Genomic DNA, 11492 nt, shown 5'->3' with positions numbered 1-11492 from the left:
GAAAGCTTCATTTTCAGGCTATACAGAAAAAGTATTTGCACCAAAGTATTCACTCATCAAGTTTGCACACAAAAATGGCACCTGTAACCAGGCATTTCCTCACTTCAGTTCAATTTCTGCTTAAACAGGCACTTGGATGACTGGAGAATGGTTCTCTGATGGTGAGTGATGAATCCATTAATGTTTGAATGAACAACTCTCAGAATATGAGAACTGCACACCAGTGGAGTTGCATTTTCATAGGAATTGCCTGTAAGCATTGTCTGTGCTTGCATCCCCAAGTGATGGAGGCCTGCAGTTACTCAATGCATCATATAACCAATATTTCATTAAAAAGGGCTTCATCTTAAACACTTCCCTGAACAGATTATTTTGTTTTAGAACTGTCTGATTAGCATTGCTACTTACCTACAGAAAGATTTGCTCTCGTGAAGTGATCCTGCCTGAGAGAAGCTGTAAAACAGCTGTAAAAAATGCCAAATGACATGAAAGAGGTCACGACCCTGTGATGGGGTCAACTCTTCACCACCACCACCAGAACTCAAGATTGCCAACTGAAATGTTTAAGCCAGTTTTAAACTTTTTCACTTGTCACCCAGCTAAAGTGTGATACACCTCAAACCATCAGATGTGGATCTTGAAAGCATACACAGATCAAAACCTGATTAAACAGATAAAAAGTCTGCTAGTGGGTATGAGCCTACAGCTAGTGAATCCTTAAGTTGCAGGTTGCTCCAAGCTAGGACGCCACATCTATTTTTACGTTGCTTACATCCTTCTTAAAAGCACCCACTGATAAGTCATGCATCTTTGAGTGGTGTGTTGGCAGGGGGAGATGTTCAGAGCAAAAGAGCTGCTCACAGCTTCCAGCTGATGAGAGACTTCTTCAAGTGGTGGTGGCTTCTGTATCTTTGTGCTCAGTATCCTTCAATTTTCCCTCTGCTAATTTCTTGGCAGATTTTCTAAGCAATAGTAGTTGTGCTTTCTGCTGTCCTCCTGTACCAAGAATTGTACCAGGCACAGATTCTGGGAAGCTAACTGGGAAAGCCATGGGGTCTCTGCCACTTACTCAGGGATCGAGGCTCAGCTGTAAAGTGTTGTCTCTGGACAGCACTGATGTGATTTAATAGATGCCAAAACCTTTTCTTCTCAGAATGTTCCCTCAGAAGCTTTGTCAATTACCACTTATTGATGAACGTCATGAAAACAATGTGAGGAAATAATTAGAAAAGACGCAGACCAAAAAAAAAAAAAAAAAGAAAGAAAAGGGAAAACACATGGAAAATCAGCCTAGTCTTTGGGAGCATTGCAGCTCCTCGACGATTTCATTTCCTTGGGTGCCCCCTCGTGTCCATCACTAGCGTAGCCAAACGCGTTTGCACTGACTAAAAAAAAAAAAAGTATCCACTTGCTATCACCTTATAAGGTTAATTCATTTCAAAATCCTTTGTCCCCCCCCTCTATTTAGTACGCTTATGACTTCATCTCTAAAGAATCCATGTGCAAATTTTCAGATTGAATGCATAGTTTATGCCTTATCTTGGACAGTCCAAAACCAAAGAAGGATTCCTCTGCTTGTGTTTTGCCCCAAGTTATGTGTACTTTCAAACTTCTTGAGAGACTTCATCAACACTCCTAGGCATGATTTTAAGAGAAGCAATTCCAGCTGAAATGCCAGAGAGCTGAGGATGCTCACAGCAGCTGATCAAATCAAGGAGTTAAACTTTGTGCCTCTAATTGAAAGTATTTCCCACATGGGCTGGTGTGTTCAGATGCTCAGAAGGTTGAATTATGACCAAAAAGCCAGAGAGTCTCTGGTATTTCTGTCACATGAAATTTAAGTATCTGATTTAAATCATATATTCATAGAAGAGGATCCATCTCTTGTTGAAGTACAGTAACGTGTCATCAGCTTGCTCTAGTATGTTCCCTGTTGTGCTGCTTAGATTTGCAGGAGCAGAGTAGGATTCCCTCACAATCCAGTCTGGATTTGTACAGCAGATTTGCATTCTTCCCGCTGTCGGAAGAGCAGTAAAAAGAAATATTCTGATTATCATGTCAATGAGAACAGTTCCTCTCTTTGAAACCTCAACAACTGAATGCCAAAAATGCACACACACAGGTGGGTTATATTCAGGGTTCTTGGAGGCACAGCAGGAAGGAAATTGGTCAGTCTGGGCTAACAGACATCCTGCTCACCACTTTTTGGCACACTTAGGAGTGAAAGTAAAAGGTATTAATTATGACAGTACGTGAAATGGAAAACAGGTCCTTTCCTCCTCTTAACTAAAAGGGTAAAATAATGCAGGGAATGGAGCTTTGTCAAAAGAAAATTTTATACGATCAGGCCTTACTCTTAGGCTTCAGCCAATTTACCGAAAGGTTATTGTTTGGGTAGCCTAAGTGAACTGAGTTCATAGAATCATAAAATCACAGAATGGTTTGGGTTGGAAGGGACCTTAAAGATAATCTAGTTCCAAACCCCATTCCATGGGCAGGAACACTTTCCACTAGATCAGGTTGCTCCAAGCCCCATCCAACCTGGCCGTGAACATGTCCAGGAATGGGGCATCCACAACTTCTCTGGGCAACCTCTGCCAGTGCTTCACCATCCTCTGAGTAAAGAATTTCTTCCTAATATCTAATCTAAACCTACTTTTTTTTTAGTTTGAAGCCCTTCCCCCTTTGTCCTGTCACTATATGCTCTCGTAAATAGTCTCGCTCCATCTTTCTTGTAGGTTCCCCTCAGTTCTGGGTTATTCATTCAGTAGATTCAATGTTATTGGTCAAAAAAAGTTTAGTTAACTATCTTGCAAGCAAAAAGGGTAAAGAACTTACAGAGGTGAAAAATAACTTACATTTTCTCCGCTAGAAAATGGTCCTACAGAAATATCTAAGGGGTATTGTATATGAAAGCTTTCATGAGCAGGAGGTAAAGGAATGAAGTCTTCAGGACTGGAAATCCATTTTCTTTCACAGCACTAACCTCAACTTATAAGAAGATAAAAATTAAAACACACTTTGTTCTTCATTATGACATTAAATGAGCTTTTCTTTTAGACAGCAGCTTTATATTATGCTCTCAAGAGGGCCCTCTGCTGCTCACATTCAAAGTGAAACACTCCGAAACAGCACTAGTATTTTTCAAATGGATGTAAAACTTCAGTCCTTGTGGATCAGTACTACATTAGTTTCTATCTAAATAAGGTAAGAAAAAACTTTTTAATGGAAAAGTATTTTTAAATTGCTTGCTGCAGGATTTCTTGTGTTCGTGCTGGCCTCTGTCAGAAGCTATCAGCAACTGTATATTTCCCCCTGATATTATCTACAAGGTGTGTAATTTTGTGAGATCATGTTTGGCTACTGTGACACTCATTACCTCACCAGCAGCAGGAGGAACTTCAGGAAGGAAACAAACTCCAGAAGCAGAAGGAATCTGAAGAAAACCAAAGTTCTTATTTTCATAAATACATCCCTGAGACAAGAATAAAAAGAAAGAAGACAAACTTGCTTTTATATAATGCCATTTTATATAGTGGCATAATGTCCATTACAATAATGCTATTTTCTTTTTGCAAAAGCCCAAAACCTGCAAATTTTTAGGCATATGACATAATTTCCGGCCTATGAGATACTCAGCTTTCTGGATGAAACAATATAGCTTTAGTATGTGCCCCTAAATGTGCAAGTCATTTTGTGCCATGTATCTGGTGAGTTCACAGAGATCTGTACCTGATACCTGGCTGCACCTGAGTCATTTGGTAGAAGACAGATACTGACAGTAGTGAGTTTGTAAGAAGGTGAAAGTGTCTGCTTCTGCATTAATTGTGTATTTCAAAAGCTGACAGATGGAAGTCTGTACAAACATCCAGCTACAGTAGCTATTCTGCTCAGTTTCCTTCCCATCTGTGTTATGGTGCCAATTTACTACATGTGGGTTGAGTGCTAAAGTGAGCAATAACTTGGATGAAAACTGAGTTATTTGATTCAGGAACTAATACAAATTAGGACACCGACCTGTTGGAGCAAGTCCAGAGGAGGGTAACCAAGGTGATGAGAGGGAGGGAGAACCTCTCCTGTGAGGAAAATGTTGGGAGAAATGGGATTGTTCAGCCTGGAAAACAGACAGCTTTGGAGTGACCTAATTGTGGCCTTCCAGTACCTGAAGGGAGCCTACAGGAAAGATGGAGAGGGACATTTACAAGAGCATGTAGTGACAGGACAAGGGGTAATGGCTTCAAACTGAAAAAAACTAGGTTTAGATTAGACATTAGGAAAAAATTCTTTACTGTGAAGGTGGTGAGACACTGCAATAGGTTGCCCAGGGAAGTTGTGGATGCCCCATCCCAGAAAGTGTCCAAAGCCAGGTTGGATCCAGTGTAAGGTGTCCCTGCCCATGGCCAGGGTGTTGGAACTAGGTGGTCTTTCAGGTCTCTTCCAACCCAAACCATTCTGCGATTCCATAACAAACAAAAAAAGCACTAGATCTCAGTGTTGCAACACCTTCACCAGGCAGGGCTCAAAGGGCTTTGCCGAAACCGATCCCTCAGGCCTCACAAAACTTTTATTTCAGCATTACAGAATGACCGACTAGGTTTGCTTGATCAATTTCACTGATGTCTAGAGGGTGGCAAGGCACTGGAACGGGTTTCCCGGGGAAGTTGTGGCTGCCCCATCCCTGGAAGCGTTGAAGGCCAGGCTGAATGGGGCTTTGAGCCACCCGGTCCAGTGGAAGGTGTAGGGGGCTCTAATCGGGGGCAGGCGGGAGATACGGCAAGCCCTGAGAGAGACGCGGGGCCGGGGCGGGCGCTGAGGAAGGAGCCGGTGGGAGGGGCGGGAGCAGCGGGCGAAGCCTCGCGAGAGCGGGCGGGCGGCGGCTCCTCCCCGAGCCGGTGCCGGCGAGCGAGGCCTGCGCCGAGCCCGGGCCGGGCTGTGCCGGGCGGGCGGCGGGAGGGAGCAGAGGAGAGGAGGCGGCCGGGGCCCGTCCCGGCGCTCCCGGCAGGATGCCGGGCGGGCGGGTGTGCGGCGCCTGCGGGTGCGCGGAGATCGAGGTGGACGCGGCGCGGGGGGACGCGGTGTGCACGGGCTGCGGGTCGGTGCTGGAGGACAACATCATCGTGTCCGAGGTGCAGTTCGTGGAGAACAGCGGCGGCGGCTCCTCCGCCGTGGGGCAGTTCGTGTCGCTGGACGGTGAGTGCGACCGGGAAGGGCCGGGGCGGGGCGGGGGCGGTGTGCGGGAAGGGGGTCTGGGGGCACAGGGAACGGGGTGTGGGGAATGGGGGGCGATGTGTGGAGAGAGGGTGTTGGGGGTCGAGGGGGAGAGGGGTTGGGGGACAAGGGACGTGGCATGGGGGAGCGTGTTCTGTAAGGGGTGCGTGATCAGGGACAGGGTGAGGGGGCTGTGGGCAGTGCGGGGTCAGGGACAGGGGTGAGCAGCCCAATGGAAAAGGACCTGGGTGTGCTGGTTGACAGCAGCTGAACAGGAGGCAGAGTGTGCCCAGGTGGGCAAGGAGGCCAGTGGTATCCTGACTTGTACCAGGAATAGTGTGGCCAGCAGGACCAGGGAAATGACCTCGGTGCCCCCGTGCTGGGCACTGTTTAGGCCACACCTCAAGAGCTGTGTCCAGTTCTGTGCCCTCCAATTAAGGAAGGACATTCAGGTGCTGGAGAGCCCAGAGACGGGCAGTGAAGCTGGTGAAGGGTCTGGAGCACAAGTCCTACGAGGAGCAGCTGAGGGAACTGGGGCTGTTTAGCCTGGGGGAGAGGAGATGTAGGGGTGACCTTAGCACTCTACAACTACCTGGCAGGAGGGTGTAGCCGGGTGGGGCTCGGCCTCTTCTCCCGGGCAACAAGTGACAGGATGAGAGGACATAGCCTTAAGCTGGACATAGTCTTAAGCTGTGCTGGGGCAGGTTTAGGTTGGACATTCAGAAGAAATTCTTCGCAGAAAGGGTGATTAGACACTGAAATGGGTTGCTCTGGGCAGTGGTGGAGTCACCATCCCTGGAGGTGTTTAAGGAAGGACTGGACGTGGCACTCAGTGCCATGATCTGCTTGACATGGTGGTGTTGGGTCACAGGTTGGACTCAATGAACTCAAGGGTCTTTTTCAGCATAATTGATTCTGTGATTCTGCGGGGTCAGGGATAGGGCACAAGGGTGAGGGGGCTGTGGGCAGTGTAGGGACGGGGATGCCGTGGCAGAGGGTGGGGTTATGGGGATGCTGCATGGAGGAGTGTGTGGTGGGAGATAAGGGCAATGTGTAGGGGACAGTGCTGTGCAAAGGGATGTGAGGGAAAGACTGTGGAAAAGTGTGTTGTGCAAAGGGCGGAAAAGGATGGTGCATGTGGAACTAGTGCTGCACAGAGCGGAAATGGGAGAGTTAGTGCATGGATAGGAGGACAGTGTGCTGTGCAAGGTGAGACAGAAATGGGGTAGGGGAGACTGAGATGAATGGGGGAAAGAGCTGTGCAGGAAGGGAGGGATGCTCTGGATGTGATTGAGTTAGTGCATGAGGGACTGGAGCTCTGCGTGGTTTGGGGCAGGTGTGTGAGGATGTTTGTGGTTGTGTGTGGAAGGACTGGGTGCACAGGGAATGAGGAGGTAGATGAAATTATTTGGGGTAGAGGACAGGAGAGATTGGGTATTTAATGGATAGAGGGAATATGTGTAGGCACAGAGTCAGAGTGGTGGAGAAGAAAGAGGCTGGAAGTGAAGGGTCAGGAGTCTCCTTCTGTCAAATAGGTGGGTTGGGGTGTTTGTGTGAATGACCTGGAGGATAAGACATGGAAGAAGACCCCATGAAGCAGACATAGTGTTTGAAAGGGGAGAGACAGAAAATGGGTATGAGGAGTGTGTATAAGGAGAAGGAAGCATAAGCAAAAGCCTGTGAAAGAACTTAGCAGTGAAACAAGAGGGACTGATGGATTGTATGACTGTGGGGAAGGAAGAGAAACTGTGGTGGAGAATGCAGCACTGCATATTGGAGTTTGGGAGTTTACTGTAGGCTAGGATTTGTCTGATGCCATTCCTGTCTTCCAACTCAGGGTGCTGGCATTACTTTTTTTTATTGCTTATAAGCAGCTCTTATATCCTTCACTTTTTCCTGTTGTGATGCGGAGACTACATATTTAAGGGCTTGTACCGCTTTTTCCCTCCCACCCGAAATTATGCAGGACAGATGGCATGCAAGCTATAGCACATTTTGGGATACTTTTATCCTACCAAAAAAAAATCAAAAGGAAGAGAGAGAACTGCACCAGACTGAGACATTTTTTCATCTTCTGGATGAATTGCACAGTACTTTGCTAAGTACCTTTAAGGGACCCTTTCCCTTTTGTGTAAACCTTGAGATGTTCCTGTTGCTAATTTTATTTTTTTTATGAGTAGTACATTAATGCTTTGATCTTGCATAGCTAGTTAGTTACCTGTTATATGTTACTCTTAAAAAACAAATTCTAGGGCCCATGAAGAGGGATAATCACCCTAAGGATAGGTGTGTGTTTAAAATTGAAAATGTAATTGCAGCACACTCTAGCATGGTCATGGTGGCTTTTTCTGGCTGGCACAAGGTGTGGCTGCAGGGGCTTCACTGTATGTTCATACTGTGATCTTCTAGCAAGTCCCCATGTACATTGATATACTTTGGTGAAGTCATATTTGTGGAAACGACAGAACAGGACTTCCAGAACAATGCTGTTTGTAGATTTGTTAAGTTACTGCAAAGAGAGGTGAGGTTGAAGCACTATGAGGGTGGTGAAGCACTGGCACAGGTTGCCCAGAGAAGTTGTGGATGTCCCATCCCTGGGAGTGTGCAAGGCCAGGTTGGATGGGGCTTGGAGCAAGCTGATCTGGTGGAAGGTGTCCCTGCCCATGGCAGGGGTTTGGAAGTAGGTGATCTTTATGGTCCTTTCCAACCCAAACCATTCTGTGATTCTATGAGTATAGGCCCTGTTTCACACCGTATTTTAAGGAAATTAGGATATGGGTGGCTTATGCTGGTACAATTCTTTATGTTTCAAAACAGATGCTTCTGTTGTGAATATTTATTTTTTCTTGACTTAAAACTGAGTGATGCAAGCTAGTCTTGAAAGCTGTATTTGTGCTGCAGTGACAGTGTCTTCATGATGTGTGCTTGTCTATTATGTGCGTATGACACTGATTTAAGTCCTCAGGAATGGGGAGAAAAGTCATTTAAGTCCTCAGGAATGGGGAGAAATGTCCTTTCCTGTGTAAGAAAGACTTAGTATTTCTAAGTGTTGTGCTGGGCAGAGAATTTCCAGAGGAATGTATATTTCTTTTTAAGTCAGAAAACATGTACTTGCTGAAAGCAACTTTTTCTGGTAAGTTACATCTCTCAGTGACTTCTGTTTACATTAGCAGGTTTCCCTCAGAGTTCCCTGTTTTTAACCCCTTTTCCTGTCATCTTTGTCAGCTCTTTAGGTCTGTGGCCCTGAGGGATCCCTTGTGTATGAAATGCTTTGGGCTGAGGCTCCTTGGGCTGAGGCTCCTTGGACTTTGGTCTGGTGATCTCAGGCAATCCTAATGTGTGGAGCATTTTCAATGACAGAGGTGCCTGGGCTGCTGTTTTTGAGCCCCTGGCTCACAGTCGGTGAGCTGGGTGACTCTGAGAAGGTTGTCTAGGTTTTGCAAAGGATGAGGGATGTCAGGTTCTTTGTTGGAGGGCTGGAAGTTGAATGGTGCTCTTGGTGTTTGTGGAGTTCAGAGCTTCTGGTTGTGAAACAAGATTCCCCAAATCCTTCCAAGATCCATAACTGCTTCTATTTGTGTGTTAATACACGTTGAATAGTTATAGATGCCTTTATTAATAATTTATTTTTGTCTTCATCATAAAGAAATAAAAGGGAATGGAAAGCACGGAGATACTGTTAGTGATTTCTGTTTGTTACACGTAGACAGACCTTTTATTTTGCCAAGTTGCGTGTTAAGATTTCAGAATCTTGCATCTGTTTGCTGAAGGAGGAAGAGAGTCCTGCCCTTCTCTATATTAATACAAAGTGGCCTCTGTAGATCATACCAAGGCCTTGCTAATAAAGTCCAGCAGAATCACTATAAAACATGTGAAATTCCCTCTTTTATTCTCTCAGGGTTGGAGGAAGATGTGAGATCACAAATTTTCCCAGGCAGTATTTACATTGAGCTGTTATTGTTTTGTTATTTGTTTGTTATTGTTATTTGTTTTGCTTTGCTGCTGCATGAAGATTTGGGAAAACCCAGGCTAGTAAGTCTGCTGGAAAAAGGGTAGAATCATAGAATCATTTAGGTTGGAAAAGACCTCTAAGATTGAGTCCAATTGTTAACCCAGCACTGCCAAATTGACCACTAAACCATGTCCCTGAGTGCCACATCTACATGCACAGGATGAGCTGACAAGGTAGAAGTAGTGAAGGACAAATTAGATGTCTGTACAGGTAAATATAGGGTAACACTGCTTTTTGGCAAAATGGCTTGCCTTGCTGATCCTTTGGAACTTTCTAAGGAAGTTGGTAAGTGAACAAAGCAGAGGGTTGGATTTTCAAAGGAAGATCAGCAAGATCCTTCACCAGAAGCTTTTATAGAATCTGAGCTGTCATGGATAAGGGAAAGTCCTTACACAGCAGAGTGGCTTCTCGTATGATAAGAAATGTAGTCTGGAAATAAATAATATGTCTCCTGAAGGAGATGCCAGTGGAATTCCATAGAATCTGGGCTGATGATCTGGAAAACAGGTGAATGGTGAGTTAATGAAGTTTGCTGGCAGCACTAAATTATTTGGGGTAGTAAAGACTTTAGAAGGACCTGTTGTTTTTAGTAGTTAGGAGGTAAGATAACAGATGGGAACAAGAGCTGCTGTGACAGGTAGGATTGTTTCTTTATTCTACACTTTTTCTACATCTGGATGGGTGAGGATGACTTGAGAAGGAGATCCCTAGGTCTTAATGGATAGCTTTGTAAAAACATTGAGCTAAATGTTCATTTATGGTACAAAAAAACCCCAACAGAGTGGGGAGGGGAATGTTAGGATTTATCAGGAAAAGAGTACAACAGCATGTCCATACACTCTTATCTATCCACAGCCCTACCTGTGACTGAAGTGCTGTGTGCACTTCTGGTGGGTTTCTCTCTTTTCTCCCTCCTCCTCAAGAAAACCTCTAATAGAAGTGAAAAGATATAGAGAGGACAATGGGGTGATTAAGAGGAGAACTTCTTCAAGAGCTTCTCAGCTAGAGTGACTGAATAGGCTCAGCCTCTTCAGACTGGGAAAGAGATGATTGAATGGGGCCATAGTAGAGATCTGTAAATGCAGTAGAATAACGCAGCAAGGATGACTGGCTGCTCAGTATCACATAATGCAAAAACTAGGGAGTGCTAAGAAATCTAGCAACCAGCTTATTTCAAAGGTAGTGAGTAGGAGGTTCAGAAGCATTAGGTGGTTTTGTTTGGTTCGTTTGGGTTTTTACAGAAAAAAGCTCCACGTGAATCTGAAGTTGTGGATGTTGAAAGTTTACGTGAGTTTAAAATGATTGGGCAAGCAGAATAAAAATGTGTCATGACCATTAAAAAAATATACAGTTTCTGGCTCAGGAAATCCTTGAGCCACAGATCTGTGGAGATTGGAGATTATGAGAGAACTATCACAACAAGCTTTCCTCCTGTGTTTTGTGTTCACTTGTAGGTGTGTATGTTAATGGATTTTCCCTTTCAGAGATAGGATACTGGACTAGATAGTCCCTCCATCTGGTTTGGCACAGCTGTTCTTTTGAGTTGTCAGAGTAAGATCATGTTCTTTGAGCTTTACAGAGATGCTTTTGAGGGTATTGACCATTCTTTTAACCCTGATCTAGGAATCAGGGGACTGGTTTTGTAGCATAAAGTGTAGGTGTCCTTAGGTATTAATAATGGGTTTTTTTTAGGCTGTGTTCTGGAAAGTGGTGAACACAAAACTCATCTGGCTTTGGCAGTTATATAGATACATTCTTTCCTGAAAATGCTTAGTTAATTCTTCTGATCTTGTGAGAAATAGGTAGTAGAGATATTTACAGTTGTGAGAGTCTGTGATGAGGTGTCCAGAGACTGCAAGGTGAAGGTTTAAAGTAAGGTTTATGAAGTTGCATATGCAATACTGTGTAATAAGGACCATGAAATCTTCCCTGGTGGTAGTTGGGGAAAATAAAAGGAGAGAGCATGCTTATAGGAACTCACAGAGAGAGACAGAGGAGAGAGAGAGACAGAGAAGAGAGAGAGACAGAGAGAGAGACAGAGGAGAGAGAGAGACAGAGGAGAGAGAGAGACAGAGGAGAGAGAGAGACAGAGAAGAGAGAGAGAGAGAGAGAAGAGAGAGAGAGAGAGAGAAGAGAGAGAGAGAGAGAGAAGAGAGAGAGAGAGAGAGAAGAGAGAGAGAGACAGAGAAGAGAGAGAGAGACAGAGAAGAGAGAGAGAGACAGAGAAGAGAGAGAGAGACAGAGAAGAGAGAGAGAGACAGAGAAGAGAGAG

The 11492-nt window shown here is 44.9% G+C and overlaps 1 protein-coding gene across 2 annotated transcripts in view; it reads left to right on the top strand.

The window, feature by feature from the left end:
* The first annotated feature begins 4985 nt into the window (after window positions 1-4985).
* BRF1 (BRF1, RNA polymerase III transcription initiation factor subunit) overlaps window positions 4986-11492 on the top strand; it is a 175741-nt gene continuing 169234 nt past the window's right edge. The window contains exons 1-2 of one of the 2 annotated variants that reach the window (XM_027674142.1): window positions 5154-5190; window positions 9678-9734. Coding sequence is in view for 1 of the 2 variants with exons in the window: in XM_027674141.1 (XP_027529942.1) it covers window positions 5004-5190 (187 nt within the window). In the remaining variant the exon portion in view is untranslated. Of the gene's footprint in view, window positions 5191-9677; window positions 9735-11492 lie in introns of both variants that reach the window. The other variant, XM_027674141.1, reaches the window with a different exon arrangement.

The sequence above is a fragment of the Neopelma chrysocephalum genome, unplaced genomic scaffold (genome assembly GCF_003984885.1).
Source record: "Neopelma chrysocephalum unplaced genomic scaffold, ASM398488v2 Primary Assembly neopelma1_24, whole genome shotgun sequence".
Lineage (NCBI taxonomy): Eukaryota > Metazoa > Chordata > Aves > Passeriformes > Pipridae > Neopelma > Neopelma chrysocephalum.
This window is presented reverse-complemented; position numbering and strand designations above follow the sequence as displayed.